The sequence below is a fragment of the Gymnoscopelus microlampas genome (genome assembly GCF_963454915.1).
Source record: "Gymnoscopelus microlampas genome assembly, chromosome: 7".
NCBI lineage: Eukaryota > Metazoa > Chordata > Actinopteri > Myctophiformes > Myctophidae > Gymnoscopelus > Gymnoscopelus microlampas.
The window spans coordinates 12341037-12359972 of NC_139944.1; the positions used below are offsets into that span (position 1 = coordinate 12341037).

Below are 18936 nucleotides of genomic sequence, written 5' to 3' on the forward strand. Positions count from 1 at the left end.
CTACAGCAAACAGGAAGAGACTGATGCTGCCGCCCTAGGTTACAAGAGCACTGAGGTGACGGTCAGAACACCTCACACAGACATTTTCATGATTCTTCCCTACCACTGTTACGACCTTATATGGAGTCTAGAGGCTAGAAAGGAGTAACACATAGAGAAAAGATGAATCACATAGAGGGCAGCACACCCCTACCTGAAGCTTCCCCTGTGACAGTGAGCACATAGGGTGAAGAATGGCAAAAGGGCTGAAGTGGAGCTTCTCCCAGGCTTTTATGCTGGCTTGCATTGAGGAATGACACCACGCCACTCCTCCCAATTTCCACTCCACCCTCCAATTACCATGGGGCACTGAAAACACCCAGAGAGGGTTAAAATACAGAATGAGGCCACATAGGGCCGTAACAACCACGCTCATGACTGTAGATGCAGGACCCACTGTGCCACTCTGCTTGGATTCTGTGTTCAGTGGACCATTTGCCTCAAAGGTAGGGTAGGGCCCGAAGAAGCTGGAAAAGAACCCAAGGCATTTAGTCAGCTCAGTGATGACTGGAATGTCAAGCCCCAGGGGCTGAGGCAGTTGGAACAATTCACTTGTTTGATGTACAGTATGGACAGAGTTGCATGTCTTCAGTGGACATCGTCCGTGCCAAGTTGCTGTCCAAAATGGTGGGGGAGGACGAGAAACTCACATCCAAGTCTAAGGTCGACCTGGCTAACCTTCCTCCATGCTATTCTGCCTTGAAGCCACACATCCAATGTGAACCACCATGTTGCCTTCTACAAGCTGGCCGATTAACCTATTGTGGAAAAACCTAAAGAGCATGAACAGGAAGAGGAGGAGATAGACTAGAAGGAGGATGAGTGTGACTGATTGATTAATCTGATATATACACTCAGTGTTACAAACTAAATTAAAATAGAGTAAACAAAATGTATATACATTTATTTTTGTTTACAAAATAAAGCTAAAAAAATCTTGTTTGAAATGACCAAACCTATACCAATGATGTCACTGGTAGTCACGGGTTTCTGAACTGTCCACAGACCTCCGCTGAGACACAGAACGAGTAGACAAAAATGGTACAATATTATAATGAGCATTAGTGAGGAGGACCAATTTTATGAAGATAGGTTGAAAATGGGTGATGTGGTCCTTTAGCAACAATTAAACCTACAGGAGACATAATGCCAAGTTGTAGCTTCAACCAGAAGATTATTTCTTCTGGTTAAGAGGTGGTGCCATGGTTTTGCACTTTTTCTGTTTTTCATGTGTCTATGAGGTTGATAGAACTTCATTAAGCCCCCTGGTGATGTTTTTATGGTGTTTTATGTCTTCTCTGACTATTTTGAGTTTCTTCCTGGAGGCTGAAACCTTGAGGGTCAAACGTGCCAATAGAAAAACAGCGCTTTAATGACGCAGTAGAAATAGACCCTCCCCCTCATTATCATAAAACAACAGGTGTGGGCATGAGGAGGAGGAGGGACTAGGACAGGTGGGTGGTCTTGTAGGAGGAGGCGGAGGGACTGGTTCAGGTGGGAGGTGCTAAGGTTAGAACCAGGTATACTTAATGAACTGGTGGCGTGTCCATATAAAACATAATTTTAACACTTTCTGTACACTTTTTTGAAGAAAAAAAAATCACTGAAAATCACGACACCCCGTCTTTAAAATCTTTGCAATAATGTATTTACGATCATTTAACACACCAAATGGACCCTTACATGCAATTCTCAGGGTTATGGTGGGTCCTTAAAATAAAAAAAGCTTGAGAACCACTGCCATAGTAGATGTATTCCACAACCTGGCCCCTGAATGTATAAGTCCAACAGCAGGTATTTCAAACACACACAGCTTTTCTCCCAGTGTTACAGATAACTACTGTAAGAGAAAAGGGGCCAGTTATATTCATTTCCTTGCACACAGTGAATTACATACTGTACAGCCTTTTATAGTGCCACCAGGCAAATCCTACAGATTTTGTCCAAACATCAAGCAAATCGGTACACATTATCTCTATAGTCATGTGGTCAAGACGGATCTGCCTGATATTTCATGTTCCATCCTGATTGGCGCATTCTGAACATTGCTGGCCCACAATAACCTACTTGACCTGGCTCCGAGGAGCACTTTTTCTAGTTGCCTGTGTTTTTGTGTTGGGCATTGTTTAAATACTTTGTGTGTTGAGTAAGCACAATAGCTGCATAATGTTGTGTGGCGTACTGCTTAGAGCACATAGAGCTGCAGTTTCCACTCCTCTTCAGGATTAGGGAGTTAATGCAACGATTCAGACACTGAGCTCTGATCAGCTGCTTAATACGGTTTCATCCCCAATAACTCACAGAAGCCTATGTATAGACGGAAACACACACCCACGCACGTATACGTACGCACGCACACCATGTATTTTGAACTGTACTGTTGTTACTCGGATAAATAACAGATAATAGCAGCTGCTCCCAGCCCAATGTTCACATGCACAATTTGAACAGAAAGCCTCCTCAGTGTGTTCCCCACAAGCTGCTGCCAACATCCAGTTTTTATCAGTCAGGTCTGGGTGCTCACGTCACATATCTAGTGGAGAAATCTAATGATGGTAATACTGATTAAATTGTGTGTCAGGGAGAAATACAGGCTATAAATGACAGACCACCGTCAAATCAGTACACACACACACACACACACACACACACACACACACACGACAAATGCACAGGATTATGCTAATCCATGTAAAAACAAAGCAATATACTTCAGCCAAGCCAAGTCAAGCGTGGGATGTCCATCAGAGAATTATCAGGATTATCAACATTTTATCCATAATATAGCCCCTAACATTACCTAACAGTTATCTAATGCTCGCTGTTGTAAACAGTATGTCAAAACACACCATGAGACATGTTGGCCCCCCAAGGTCATACTACTACTGACCACCATGGTGCTGCTAGACCATTCCCACCAGTGACCCATGACCCAAGGTGACCTTCTGACCCCTACTAACTGACCTCTCAGTGGGTGGCATTCACTTATACTAGGGAGCATGAACCAACAGAAGCAGCGTTGGCCACACTGTTTACTCAAAGCTGTTTCATGTTCTTCACTGTCTGCTTTTTCTCAGCTTCTGTTTTCAGAACTTCTCTTTTTATGCATGAGTAACATACATAAAACGTAATATTTTCAACTCAGTTTTCGGTTGACTCCTTTATGCCATTCCAGTTTGCCATATGGGCTTCCCCTCTCATCGCCTGTAAGTTTATGATTTATTATTTACTGATCATTCTATCAGGCCCTCTCCTGGCTCCCCATTTCTCCCTGTCAGCCTTCATTGGGCTGGAACAGAGGGGTCATGGAGGCCACAGTAAACACACCCCACTCCCACAGCCCATTCTTAGTTTTTTTAACCTCTCACCCCACCCCAACTACTATTAATCCTGATTGAAGTACTATGTGTGTTTATATGTAGGCTTGTTCTTATATGCATGTGCAAGTAAGTGCATGTGCATGTGTTAGGGTATATAGGTATGCAGAATCATTTATTATGTACATTATGTGGATAGCAGTTTGGTTGTGGTCTCAGTAACAGTCAGGCATGACCTCTGTTGAACACGATGGGATTACAGTATATCATCACAGTTTCGGGAAAGAAACTCTCTCAATCCTGTTGCTATGCAGACATTTTAATCACAAACCTTTATCCTCCAATCTGGCCTCCTCGCACATCCACCCTTTCATTATAAGACAGCCAAAGGATTAATGCGGCTAAAGCACAAGATGCAGGGAGAAAGATGAGAGATGAAGTTTTGGCTAAATAGGAGAGGAGGGGCACAGGATGCCACCCCCCCTCTCCATCACCCTGTAAGAGGTGGACCATTTTGTTTGGGATTTATCAAGTGGGTTATGTGGGTTCATGTTGACAATTATTATTCCATTGCACTTTGAACAGAAGCCCAGAGCTTGGTCTTATGATGCCATGATAAACAAAACATGATCCTCTCAACGAGTACTGCTATTTCACCGTTCCTGTATGGATGTTTGTTTAATCGATCCATTTTATAAAGCAGTAGTTAGAACATTTTGAATTGTTTGGAGTTTAACAGGAAAGCTCCCACTATAGCGGTGTCTCTGCTCTTCTCCGTGTCCCTCGGTCATCAGAGACATGTCCCTCCCTCCTGGTCTCCAAAGCCACCACACAACAATGGAAGATCAGGGGTCAAGAGAAAGACCAGACTGTGTTGATCATGCAGCCTCAGTGGCCTTTCAGCCGCGCATTCATCATGTTTATGCAAATTCATTTACCCATCATTAATCCTCCATCATTCATTTATCATCTCCTATCATTTGTCGTTGGCCCTGTCTTTCCCTCTGTCTGTTTTTCTCTCTCCTTTTCTCCATGCCCGTGTTTGTCCTTCTCTCTCTGAAGGGTAGGTCATGCAAGTGTTCAAATGTGGTGTGTGTGTTCAAATGTGGTGTGTGTGTGTGTGTGTGTGTGTGTGTGTGTGTGTGTGTGTGTGTGTGTGTGTGTGTGTGTGTGTGTGTGTGTGTGTGTGTGTGTGTGTGTGTGTGTGTGCTCTCACTCAGTACCAAAGACACTCGCTCACTTCACTTGCTTTTGGTTATAGGTTTTGGACGTCTTTCACCAACCACTTTTGACTGTTTTAAGAACATAAATGTTCCTTTAAGCCAATAAATACATGAATACAGAATCCTGCATCAACCATGAATTTAATGTTTGTGCTGTATCCATTTCTATAGGTTTGACCTGAGAATGTCTTAATGTGATACTTTGTCGTCACTTCTCTCGCATGCCTTTCATTGAGTTAAGAAGTTATGTCCAATTTATCAACAAATCAAATACATCAGAACGTTTTTTTAAGTGCAAAACAAGAAGGAATAGACAAAACAGTAAAACGGGACACAAAAGAATGATGAGATATACTAACACAGGTCACAAACAGAGAGAATACCACTACTGCACATTATATACAAAATGAATAGACAACTAAATAAACAAGAGCTCATATAAATATTTAAATAAATAAAGGTACCTGCAATATCTGTATGAAGAAGTGCTTATAGCAATAGTTAATTACAGCTCATCTGTCATGACTAATGTCTTCCCATTAAGACCTGGAAGGGCGTTCAATCATTTGGTAATACATTTACAAATCAAAAATGTTATCAAGCATTTGTTGATTTTCACAAAGTAAAGCACTATTCTACTGTAAACAGTGCAAATGCACCCCACACACACACACACACACACACACACACACACACACACACACACACACACACACGCACGTACGCACGCACGCACGCACGCACACACACACACAATCTTTGTGGGGACATCAAAACCATTTTGTCATTAAAAAAATGCCAGCTTAACTTAATTTAACCCTAACTCCAACCTGAATCTTTACATAATGTAACCCTACATTTTTATTAATCATACAAATCATGGGGACCATGGGGACAAAATGTCAATTTTGTCTGGTTTTACTATCCTTGTGTTTCCCACAGATAGTAAAACACAGTCGCTGCTATAGCAGCTAGTTCACTGAGATAGACTCAGTCTTCAAGTCCAAGTATCTGACACCAAAGTCAGTCCGTGCTGAGGAAAATAAACAAATCTACAGCTCATTCCTTTTGTCTTAGTCTCTGTAGACAGTGGCCATCTGTTGGGGGACCATTTGCGGTGGATGGTAGGGGTCATACGGCACATCTAGGTGCACGTCATAGCCGGCAGTCTGATAGAGGACCTGACCCTGGGGCCCAGCCTGCTCCATGGAGGGGGGAGAGTAGTGGTGTGGGGGCAGGTAGTGGGGTGAGGACTCTTGCTTGGAGACCAGGTTACTGCCAATGCTGAGAGGCGGTGTCGGGGGTCCATCGTATGGAGGGGTGCCAACGCCACCGCTATGGTCATTCGAGGAATGGTTCTCGTACATGACCCCCTTCATGGCCCTCAAGTGAAGCAGGTGAGCGGAGTCCAAAGTGCCATACGGGGGGCTCGGAAGGCCTGGCGAGGAGTACCCCAGGGTCCCTACCCCCATGCCAACCCCATTTAAAGCAGTAGATCCCCCCCTGGCTCCTTGTAAATCTTCTGGCCGAGCTCCCACTCCATGGGAGGGGCCCAGCTGCAGGCAGCCGGCCACCAGGTTGCTTGTAGGCTGAGAGAGGCCCTTGCACAAAGTATCCATGAAGGCCCTGCTCTCTGTGGACTGCCCGCCCTCCAGGGCCTCAGACAGAGCGCAGATGTAGTTGCGGGCCAGCCGAAGGGTCTCGATCTTGGACAGTTTCTGTGTCTTGGAGTGACAGGGCATGATGGTGCGCAGGTTCTCCAGTGCGTCGTTGAGGCCATGCATGCGAGAGCGCTCCCTGGCGTTGGCTTTTACGCGCCGCGCGCGGAAGCGCTCCTGTCGGGCCTTGGTCATCCGCTTTCTCTTTGGGCCTCGTCGTTTGGGTTCATTCTCGTCTCCCTGTGCTTCCTCTTCCTCTTCGTCTTCATCGTCCTCCACATCCTCACTCCCCTGTTCATGGCTGAGTCCACTTGTTCTGTAGCGTTGTGAGGTGATAGGCGATGTTTCCCCATCAGGAGAGCTCATATCTTCATCCATCCACTGCAGTGGACTGACCTCCTCTTTACCATCATCTTGTCTCTCATATGGCTTGGTCATTATACCACACTGGAAACAAGAGAATAGTTGTCAAACATTTACACAGGGGAGCAAATAGCAATAAAAATGAGAAGAGCTTAGTGCACTGCATTTACTGCGGTACAAGGTGTGCTGACCCCTGCAAGACTGTAATCCTGGAAGATGAAATGAGCCACAAATGAGCTCAGTGAAGCAGGAAGCAAAATGCATTGCTAATGCTGTCCTGAATAAAATGGCTTGAGAGTGGTTTACTACAAATGTTTGGTCACTTTATCTGGAACAATAAATAAGTCTTGGTCTTTCTTGAAACTATTCAAATATTATTTATTTTTATTTAAAAATCTATTTTGTTAGTTTTGTTTGTGTCTTTCTCGTAATACATTGTTTTTTAAGCATTATGACGTGACTATATTAGCTTTGCACTTGACTGGACCAATATAGTTTCACAAGGCAGGGCTGGGAGACCTAGTCCTGGGGCTGCCTATATATAGCAGTCTTATCCTTTGTGTGCATGGCCCACTCTGTGTGTCAAGGTGAAACTAAGGTTAAACCTTCATTGCTACAGTATATCATATATAAATTCAGGACAATTATTAGATTGTGTGTCTCTCTTAACTCCATTTCAAATGGAATAGATGGAACTTTATTTAATTTTTTGAATTAGGTAGTGACTGATCGATCCAATTTGTGTTACTTTCAATTAATCATAAAAATAGGTATAGGCCTACGTTTGTTATTAAAGTGTCTCTCTAAATCGGGGCTGACACATTCAGCACCGGACAGCTCCCTGCCTTCTGCCGCGCTCTGGTGCCACAGGTGTCGATTGTGTTTAGGAGTTACATAAATTTCAGTAAGGAAATCAATGTATATATATATATATATATATATATATATATATATATATATATATATATATATATATATATATATATATATATATATATATATATATATATATATACACACACACACACACACACACACACACACACACACACACACACACACACACGCGCGTATGTGTGTGTGTGTGTGTGTGTGTGTGTGTGTGTGTGTGTGTGTGTGTGTGTGTGTGTGTGGTCACGTATATAATGATAGTTCTGTTTACCATCGCGCAACCGCAAACCCTCCACCCCCACCGAACTCCCCATAAAACGGGGTTAGTAGACGACTAATCCAGGGAACTTCTAAAGTAGTAATTCCACGAGTAGCCTGGCTAAAGTCGCAACGACAGGATGCGACTCCAATCTGGGCCATGGCAGGATTTACTTGGATGAAGCGACGACCAGGGGATTAACTGAAGGTTAGACATCCCAGATCACTGACAGGGAACTCTCAGAATGAATTAGAATAGGCTTGACAACATTTCAAAATGCTCTAATAATTTCGTTCTCCACAATTGTTGAGTATCTTGCAGCCATTCTTTTTTTTATCAACACACTTAACAAATCCATGATGAGCCATTTAAATATTTTGTCAAAATTGTCAAATTTCGTCCAATTATATCTTGTAGGCCTAGCCTAGTTCGTCCAATTCAATTACAAGAAAGTGCAAATAAGGTTTGATGAAGGCAAAACAAATAGGCCTAAATACATGATGAGAAACCGTCAGGCTTTCGTTTGAGATTATGCTTCCAAAATACAGAATGCCCAAGTGAATATAAAGAGTTGTTGAGTCTGTTCAATATAGTTGGATATGTTGGTGAAAACGTCTGTAAAAAGAACTCCTTTGAAATGTGATATCTTCATCTATTGACGTTCAAGCAAACCAACCAATGTAATAGGCTACTGTACATATTTTTACATATTACATATTTATGCTGTACATATTTTTCTTTCTACTTTACATATTTTTCTTTTAGATTACTACTCGTTCATATGATGTTTTTGCGTAGTATTGTACTGTATATTCGTCTGTCATTAAATGTTTCGATGAATTGAATGCACAGGACCCCAATGGAAACAAGCCATGGTGCTTTCTTGGGTTCGTTTCATCTTTTAAGCATCCTTTTGTATGTACTTTCTGTGCTTTTTTTGCAAACTGTTAATAAAGTATTCAATTAATCAATCAATCAATCAATCAAACAAACCAACAAACCAACCAACAAACCAACCAACAAACAAACAAACAAACACAAAACCCATGAGCCTACATACCTGAATTGATGTGGCCAAAGACTTCAAATGGAATAGCCTAATAGGCCTATATGATAGGCTACTTTTCTAATTGATCAATTACAATTCTGTTTGCCAACCAGTAGCCTAAAGATTAGCCTATTAAAACTTAAACTTTAGTGTCGTCCGTAGCCTATTGAATTTGTCCTTTTGCAGAATATCAGATCGTCCTATAGTCCAGATAGTCTCACTATGGGACACTCTGCAGGGGCTCATGGTTATTATAACCCACGTAAAGCTCCTCCTCCCACTCGCTTCCAATTCATCAGTGTTACCAGGTTTTGCGAGAGAAACAAGCAAACAGGTCTATGAAAACAAGCCAAAAAGAAGCCACTTGATGAGTGGAGTCCTATTACAAACCTATATAAAGCGGCTATTTGAAAATAACAGATTTACAAGCTCACACGTTGCGAGCTTGTAGATTGCTATTTTCAAAAAAATCTTGAAGAAAATGGGAAAAATGTGGAATATGTTTTGATACATTTTAACACCACAAATCTTGGGTCCCTGTCATCAAATATTTTCAGATGGGGGTCTGCAGACAAATAGGCTACATATTAATTTGGGGGTCCTTGATATGAAAATGTTTAAGAACCACTGGTTTTAACAACATTAGGAAACAAGCCCAAAATAAGCAACTACACTTTAGAAACAAGCCCAAAAAAACGCAACCCGCAGCTACCAATATTTACAAGCAACTTGAAGCAACTTTACAGAAAAACAAGCCCAAAGTTGCTTATAATAAGCGGACATGGCAACACTGCGATTCATCCATATGTGTTGAGTGTGCGCGTGGCCGGCCCGTGGCCCACGGAAGCTCCACTCATCCATCCCGACGTGAATCGTGTGTTGGAGCGGGCGAGGGGGGGCTAAGCTCACTATGGCAGACAAGAGGGGGGGCGGGGGGCTTTGTTGCTTTGCGCAGGCAGCCGCCAATTCCACACTTTTGGCATTAAACGGTGGGGAGACGCGCTCACTCGTGTGAGCCTAACTGTATGTGACAGCCTGAAGATGCGTGTGAGCAGGTGTTCCCTCATCCATCCACCCATCCTTGGACCAAGCAGTGGTGGAAAAAGTATACTCACATTTTTTACTTTAAGTAAAAGTATCAATATACACTGACTGCAATATAGAAATACTCTGTTACAAGTAAAGGTCCGGAATTCAAAATTTACTTGAGTAAATGTACAAAAGTATTAGTATCACAAGTTTTCAAATGTATACAAAATCTTTCAAAAATAGCCGATCTACAAGCTCACAATGCATCACATGGCAATGCATTGTGAGCTTAAAGATCAGCTATTTTCAAATGGCTGAAATGTATATAGGGCTAAAGTGGTTAATGTATGTTTTAATAATCAAAATCTACTTTGTAACTAGTAACTAAAGTTTTCAAATAATTGTAAAAGTATATATTTGCCTCTGAGATGTAGTGGAGTAGAAGTAAAAGTACTGAAAATTGGAAATACTTCACTAAAGTAAAAGTACCTCAAAATCGTACTTAAGTACAGTACTTGAGTATATGTACTTAGTTACTTTACGCCACTGTAGGTCTGTTGGTAGAGCACTGCAGTCAGTGCATCCAGTTCCACTCCTGGGACAACCCTCACGAGACAGAACAAGTGTCCTCACATGATGAAACTCGGTTTCAGTTAAGTGGTGTGACATGGGGGGTCTTTTACCCTCCAATAGCGAAGTGTATTACTGACAATTTGTTGTAGTCTAGTAGGGTAGGGCCCAATACATGTCAGTACCAATGAATATATCTGATTCTGGGATTGTTAGCTAGTGAAAATAGAACAGATGTGCATGCAACCCATCAATAGGCCTACTACCATTATCTCCCACATAAGACATGCAGCCCCAACAAGATATGGGCCCCCAAATCCAGGAGGTATAGTCTAACATTTTGATCATCCACCACTTACCGATGTATTAAACATTATTATTTATTTAATTGTGTTAATTACGTTTAATTACTAAAAAAAAAACTAGCCAAGTTAAGTAAATTCATAAAGCTATCGCTTATTCATATCTGGGGATATGTTGTTCACCACTCATCTAAGCAGAGAGACAAATAATTTGCCTTAACTCATGAGGAACGCATTCATAATATGAACACGTGTGCCAGCTTGTAGAGAGGGCTAAAGTAATAGAAACAGGAACATTTTTACAAAATAGAAAAATAATAATTGTTGATCAAATAGAAAAGTTGTAGATCTGCTATTTGTGTTAAGTGTAAAGGTCTTACCGAATCACTAGTAGTATTTCCCATCAAAACAATTCCATGCCTCATTCATGCAGATTTGATGCCTTTATTTGCAAAAAGGATACCTCATTCTGAATAAGAATTGCATCACTTAATCGGCACATCGTTGCATTCTGAATAAAACTCAAAAGGATGAGTTCGATGGCCACACACTCCCAAGCTGACTGCCCTATCCACTGCTTCTCCCCCCTGGGTCTCTGACTTTCATATTCCACACCTGAAGCCCAAAATGGGAATAGCCCAGCCTGTCACACACATCCCCAGAGAGGGAATAACTAGGGAATATCCTGACTGAGGCCCCTTGTCATCAAAGACATGCCAAGCTTATTATACAGTTATTCTCAGGGTAAATGTAATGATATTTAGTTGAGCCTCAAAGTGATGCATTGCATTTGTGTCTTTGTCTGTCTATATCATACATGGGCAACTGGCGGCCACATGCGGCCCCCACCTTCACATAATGCGGCCAGCAGGTTAATATTGATTGGGATACTGATATATTATTGATTTCAGCTGTAAACATGACCCGCTTTAATTACTTCAGTCTATATTAGTAGCTTAATGACTAGTATTACAATTCTAGTCTTTCTTATGTCCAATGTATTTGTATTTAAGTTCATAAAGTTAACACAAGTATAACTAAATGCATTTGAAATTAAATTAAAAAAATACATTTCAGGATTCCAATTAAAAAAATAGCACAAAAAAATATCAGGATTCAAATGAAAAAATAGCAAAAATAGCAGATCTACAAGCTCAAAACGCGTTACGCTGCGACACATTTTGAGCTTGTAGATGGGCTACTTTTGTGTGACAGAATTGCGAAGTACGGCATTAATTTACGGAAAATGTGTGGCCCTCTGGAGTGAGTGCGGAAATATAGTGGCCCTCTCCATCGTCAAAGTTGCCCACCCCTGGTCTATATATCACTTTGTCCACACCTCTGGGTTGCCGTGCTAGTTTTGAGGTAGTATGATCACAAACTAAAATGTCATGATGTACATGTTTTACATTAGATTTAATATGTAGCATGATCTGACTTTTGTTAACACCACATCACAATTAGACACATTAGGATAAAATCTTATATTTTATTTTTGCACAACACAGCACAAACCGATTAGATAACTGAATGTTCATGCTCCATAAAAGTGATGCTGAGGGATCTAGTACAGTATGTATGCCATACTGTGACTGGGTTCCATAGTCTGGTCCATGGAGTATGATCTTCACTGGCAGATGGTCTTACTTACAGTACGTGAAGCAACCCTCTTGTTTCAAATGTCTCCCAGTGGCTCAGATGCTCTCAGTATTCTCTATTGACGGCTCACTTGACTTATTGACATCTACATATATTGGATAGGCAGTGACCGCTATGGGGTATACTACCTTACCTTATGTAGTTATGTTTGTTAAAGGAAGCATTTAACTATAATGTTCTAAAATGACTAGTACACACGAATCACATGACCTCTTCCAGCATCCCCAGTGCTTCTGTTTGTGACAGTGGGGAGAGCAAGTTTAGTCCATCTGTCACACTGGAAGTCCTAGGAGAGATGCCAATACCTCAGCATGAGGAGCATTTGTGTGTATGTGTGTGTGTGCATTTGTTTGTGGAGGAGCCAACAGATACAGTAGAGTGCATGTGTCGTTTATGTAACTGAAAGTGGTTTACGGGCTAGGGTTGTTAGCCCCACGCCCAACCCCCAACTTGGAGGACCAGGTGCTGCAGAGTGCATGTGTAGCTATCCTAAAATTGGCATTTTAATTTCATAAACAGTGTGGCCATGGATTTAAACCTTCATTTACAATATTATAGCTACAGTACGTCTTCTCACTGTAACATTATAGCTACCTACATTCTCCTGCATGTTCTCCATCTTCTTCAAAATGTGTCAGTGTCGCTTTAGAGTCTTCATGAACCAAACGTGAACTGGAGAGAATGAATGTTGCTCTGTGTTTCATGGTCTGCCATCAACTTTTTGAAATGACCAGCATCTAAGCCAAACTTGAACCTCCCTCCAGCCCAGTCCCAACCTTCGGGAGACAGGGGTGACGTGGGCCATGTGTCCTCCACCTAACAATCTCATTGATGCGACCCCTCCATGGAGTGACCCCGCCCCCCACCCCACCCGTCACCACCAGCATCAACCCCTAAACCCTTTAACCCTTCCCTAAACCCTCCGTTGGCCCCCTGATGTGCGTGTTCATTGGCTGACCGCCTTCAGGCGTCCCTTTTCCACAGGGTCCATTGTCTGGCCCCATAAGCAGCTTTGTTTCTGCATGTGCAGCTGGGCTAGCCCGCGCGGCCATTAGCTACAACATGCTAAAGAGAGAGCGGGATAATATAATTACAAAACAAAAGTCAGGTGGCTCGCCAAAACTGCCAGGAGAAGCCCATTTGGGGGGAGACGAGGAGGGGCTGGCGGGTGGCCAGCCATAATTCGATTATGAAGTTGTGTGAGTGACAAAAGAAACAATTGAATCCTTTTCTTTCATTGGCCCCACTGTGATTTAATTTGATTTCATTTTGGTTTTCAAAGGAGGGGCCTGTGAAAAGGGAGAAGATTTACTCTTCTAATTTCTAGAGTCAATGGCACAGAAAATTTGATATGGTTTGACAAAGTTGCAAGGGGGAAATTCTTTGCCGGGCTAACTTTATTGTCAGGCAGACATGAGATTCTGTCCGCTATGTGAGGCCCAAATCAGATGAACCACTGAAAGGGCCTGGTTTTCCTGTGAAGTGATGCTTTTACACTCCCAGTTTGCATGAATGCACACACAGTCGTGGACAATGGGATCAGTGGCAGATCTATCTCCGGTAATACTTTCTTTCAACAGAGGTGCAAGTGTGTCCCCCAGTTCAGTCGGCAGACCCAGAGTTTATCCCGTTAGTCACCCTAGATGAGTGAAAGAGTAAACGAAACCCCCATCCCAGCTGGAGACACACACACACACACACACACACACACACACACACACACACACACACACACACACACACACACACACACACACACACACACACACACACACACACACACACACACACACACACACACACACACACACACACACACACACACACACACACACACAACTTAGCCCCAGCTGGGTTGGTACACAGAGCTTTATAGACAGCTGATAGGACCAGGTTCGGCTAGTGGCTACTGTTCAGAGCAGGTCAAGCAGAACAGGATCTGTTAATGTCATTTAGTGTCTATGGCTGTGTGCAGGACACTGCATTTTGTTTTTGTTTTGTTGTTTGATAAGCCTGTAAGCGATTGTGTCAAACACATACATGCACATACTGCTGATGGCGGGGTGTCCGCGGCGCATTCTGCCAGTTAAGGGGTGTGTAAATGCCTGTTCTTTTTCAGATATAGGGTCTGATCGTGCCCTTGGGAGTAGATTTTCATTCATGCATTTTATGACGTGGAATTGTGAATTTCTGAAAGTTGTGATTCAATTTGAGAGTTTCTGGATGGAAATAAAGTTAGAATATGCATACCATGGGCAGATCACTGCATATTGCTTTAATGCAGAAATTGTTTTGAACAAACAACACATTTCCTCATCATTACCATACATAACATCTTATTCCCTTGTAACTTTGTAATTTGTATCCCTGTAACATTTAGTTTTTTACACATTTCAGTTCAATTTAAGAATGATATACTGTTCGGACTATGCTGCTCGGTGATGGATATGAAATGTGAGTGATGGACATTTCTAATAGATGTCTGATTTATCTGGGCGTGGAAGGGAATGCAGAGGCAATGAACTTCTTCCCATCACCGTAGGTGGTCTTATCCCAGGTGTAAGTCTGGATCATCAGCTCCTTCCCTCCAAGGCGTAGACGACACCTAAGAATGCAGATCATGGGTCAAAAAAGATGCATAAGCAAAAATGCATTAAATCTACATTTTCATCAAGTGTATGAATATGCTTACTGTTTTCCAGGGCGGGTGATATAGCAAAGACTGTAAAGTGCAAAGTCAAACTCAGGACTGCAGCCAATGATGGCAGAGCCCACCTGCTTGTAGTAACCATCCCACTTAAACTGCATGCCCAGAACATCAGGGTAGGAGGTCCACTGATAGATAGATAGATAGATAGACAGACAGACAGACAGACAGACAGACAGACAGACAGACAGACAGACAGACAGACAGACAGACAGACAGACAGACAGATAGATCAATTAATCAGTCAATCAATCAATCAATCAATCATAAAACAAAGTAATGCATAGGCCTACAAAATGATGAGTTGATATTGTGGATGCTTACAGGTCCATCAAAGCTGTGGCTGTAGTAGTTAAGCAGGCCCTGTTTCTCAAGAAGATAGAACTGGATCCAGTTGTGGAAACCAGACACCTTTCCACCCTTAACCTCTCCTTTAACAGAATTTCAAACAACTTTATTTTCCTTTCGGAACTTCGTTTGTGCAGTGGTTAAAAGACATTATCATTGCAAACAAGCATATTTTCATGATCGCAATGGTGATTATCAAGGATATCTACGGCTTGTCAAACCTGCAAAGATGTGCTCAAAGCCACTGGAGTCCATTTTGCCATTGTAACGGGAGTAGAGACCAAACCACATCATCTTGAGGTCCTGGATGAACTCCTCCTCTGATGAATAGCGACCTAAGAACACATAATAAACTCTAATATATTTAAGCCTGATGTATGCTTTGAATGCTTGACAAACCTGAACATTTCATACATTTTTCTTCAATCGGGCTGTACACTTGATCATGAGATATACTGCAATGCTACTGGAACCTCTGTAATACATATTTATTAGCATTTCTAGACCAATGTGAAGACAACCAGTTTTAATTAGACCTTTATATACCCTTAGTGAAGAGGAAAGCAAATAGCTCCCTGCCCAGCTCAGTGTTAGACATGGACTCCCTGATAAAGTTTTCCTGTTCAGCCAGCTGCTGTGGAGTGAAATCCTCTGTCTGTCCCGTCATTCTCCGGTAGTTGTCCAGTACAGCCACGAAGGCAGCATAGGTGGGCTTTGCAAACAGAACCTCTTCATTCAGGTAGCGGAACAAGCTGGAAATACAATGAAGAATAATTTATTTACTGTAGAAAGGCAGAACGAGTAAGCACCAGCATATGAGAGGGGAAAATTTACAATGATGAAGTGAGCTTTAACCACTAATCTAAACTTAGTAAACTGGATCTGAGGCTCTGTACTAGGACTGCCTTAAAAAAAGAAAGTCTACACCAAATCTCTTTGCCAAAAAAATACGATCTAAGCTTACAAGTTGCGACGCGTTGTGAGCTTGTAGATCTGCTATTTTTGGCTAATGTTCCCCCCAGAATATGGAGGGGTTCAGGTGGTTAACTGGATATTATAAAAGCACAAAAATGAAGAAGAACTACTGAAATATGTCTGTTTAAAATAATGTCCTTACGGGAGAGGTGACAGGTCCTTCTGGGAGCTGGTCTGGGAGTCGTGCACCAGGGCCTGAGGGTCAATGATGAGCTCTGAGGCTGAGGCCTTGTTTGAGTCCAGAGCGTAAAGAACCTCAGAGATAGCCTGAATCTCTGAATCAGTGATCACACTGCCACCGCCACCGCCACCACCACTGTCCCCATCACCTGTAGAGAGTCACACACACACACACACACACACACACACACACACACACACACACACACACACACACACACACACACACACACACACACACACACACACACACACACACACACACACACACACACACACACACACACACACACACACACACACACACACACACACACACACACACACACACACACACACACACACACGTACACACCGTTTGCTAACATTAGTTATTGTTTGATTTTGTGATTTATCTACAATAGAACAGGTAGTTGGCGCAGTGTGATGAGGTACACAAGAACACTAAGGAAAGTTGCATACAACTGTTGAGTTGGACCATACAGCTAGACTCCTCCAGCTTTGATACAGTACACAGCAGAACAGTGACATCTACTGGTTAGAGGCTCAAGTGACCACCGCACATAGGCCTACTACATGGGTCTATGTTTATGTCTGTACACACATGAGCCTCTTTTGACAGCATGTATAGCCCCCATTGAACTGGGAGGGGCATTACACGGTCATTTACAGGGTGGAATGGTAGATAGGCTGTTATGACCAATCATTTCTTAATACTTTTCAGACATTTTGAGTAGAATTTGGTGTTTTGTCTTGTGGCACAAGACAGGGCAGGACAGATAATATCTGACTGGCCAGTGGTCACCGTGTGAATTTCCCCAGGTGTTGGCAAAAGAACAACTGTGTACAGAAAATAGTAACACAAACAGATAGGGGATAGCTGATTAAGATTGCAGAGGTGCTCTGCAGCACCTTACCAATGGTCAACAAAGGGCTGTGAGTCGTGATCTATCTTTACTCACAGAGGTCTGTGTAGTCATTGCAGCAGTTATTGTGCTGGCCGCACTTGGAGTTGCAGTGGCATTTGTTGTTGGAGTTGTATTTCTCACCACATCGGCCCTTACAGGATGTTGCGCCTCCTGAAGAAAACGGTAGACACCTGAGTGGTCATTTGAGGCACAGGGTAATTGTATGTGTTTTACACATCTATTAAAAGACACAAAGGTCAGGGTTATCTTTACACATGTTTTCACATTTAACAACAACCTAATAGTCATTCACCTTTGCAGAGGCTGGCATAGTCAGAACAACAGTCTTTAAAGCGCTCGCAGGATGGGTTACACTGACAGGAGAATCCATTGTCCGTTCCGTATCCACATCGCCCCTCACAGGAATCCAGGGTGTCTGACAGCCAACAGAATAGTTGTTACACAAGGACACAGTGTATGGTACAGTACATTCCATTCCAAAATAATTAGACACTGTAAATTCATTTACAAAGCAGTGGACGTTTCGGTCCTCAGACCATCATAAACACTGAGGACCGAAAGTTCCACTCCTTTTTTTCACTGTGTCACTTTTTTCACTATGTAAATAAATCTTTTTTTTTCATCCTAAGAGCCTCAATATGTTTTGTCAGTGTGTGAGCTTTTTCTGTTTATTCTGAATGTAATGCTGGCCTCTCGCACCTGGTTCTGTCTTTGGTAAGCCTTATAAAGCCTTAGACTCTAGACTATAGAGCACAAGCTTTTCTATGTTATTGACAATATTGTATATGCCGTTAACATAATTGTATTGGATCCTGTAAAGATGAGTTAAATAGAGAAATTATTGGAATTAACCTACAAGACATATGAAAAGATAAAAACGAAAACCTCAAGTTTTTCTGTGGTGAAATGAGAGAAATGTCTTACTGCTGTGTCCCTGGTAGAACAGGGTCACCGAGAGGACAAGAAGGAGGAGGATCTTCATGGTGCCGCCGTATCAACCTGAGAAGAAGGAACGCTGCCCAAAGTAAATATCTCCCTTTTATGGTTTCACCTGGCCAATCCAGTTGCGAGACTCACTCTACGCCAGCCCCTAAAACAAGATGACACTTTGTTGTTAATAGAATTTGTATTTGAGCCCATATAACTGTAGGCATACATAAACATTTAATCAAATAAAAACTACAAAAAACACAACAAAACAACAGTAACTTAATTGTTCCATAGTTAGGCTACTAGGTTAGAATGATACTGTAGGTCCTCTCTAATACTAGTGAAACAAGAAACAAATTCCTCTGTAATGTATTTTAGACTCATAATGTTGAGCTGTATGTAGCAAGAACTATTTTGTGCATTTATATAGCATATTTTATCCAAAGCACTTTATATAGATTGTGCATTACATTCACCTACACATTCACACACCAATGGTGGAGGAAACC

At 42.2% G+C, this 18936-nt stretch overlaps 2 protein-coding genes across 2 annotated transcripts; both read right to left on the minus strand.

Moving 5' to 3' along the window:
• Window positions 1–5652: 5652 nt before the first annotated feature.
• LOC311048432 (neurogenic differentiation factor 4-like) lies at window positions 5653–6675 on the minus strand (the record flags this gene model as incomplete). The annotated part of the gene is made up of 1 exon (XM_084061690.1): window positions 5653–6675. The coding sequence occupies one exon, from the start codon at window positions 6673–6675 to the stop codon at window positions 5653–5655; it is 1023 nt and encodes a 340-aa protein (XP_083917816.1).
• Window positions 6676–14647: 7972 nt separating this feature from the next.
• LOC311048345 (uridylate-specific endoribonuclease-like) lies at window positions 14648–18561 on the minus strand. Its single transcript, XM_084061576.1, has 9 exons — window positions 18422–18561; window positions 17790–17912; window positions 17531–17647; window positions 16531–16717; window positions 15960–16165; window positions 15635–15748; window positions 15390–15496; window positions 15051–15193; window positions 14648–14963 (listed from the first exon to the last, which is right to left on the minus strand). Exons 1-9 carry the CDS (start codon window positions 18477–18479, stop codon window positions 14846–14848), a joined length of 1173 nt encoding a protein of 390 aa, XP_083917702.1. The 5' UTR covers window positions 18480–18561; the 3' UTR covers window positions 14648–14845.
• Window positions 18562–18936: the final 375 nt, after the last annotated feature.

What these genes read in the sequence shown, in the direction of transcription:
- LOC311048345 (XM_084061576.1), bottom strand. Translation starts at nt 18,479, where the DNA reads ATGAAGATCCTCCTCCTTCTTGTCCTCTCGGTGACCCTGTTCTACCAG. An exon ending in GTTCTACCAGGGACACAGCA is followed by an intron (nt 17,913 to 18,421) that starts GTAAGACATTTC and finishes GTTGGCTGTCAG; the next exon opens with ACACCCTGGATTCCTGTGAG. An exon ending in AAGGACCTGTCACCTCTCCC is followed by an intron (nt 16,166 to 16,530) that starts GTAAGGACATTA and finishes TTGTATTTCCAG; the next exon opens with CTTGTTCCGCTACCTGAATG.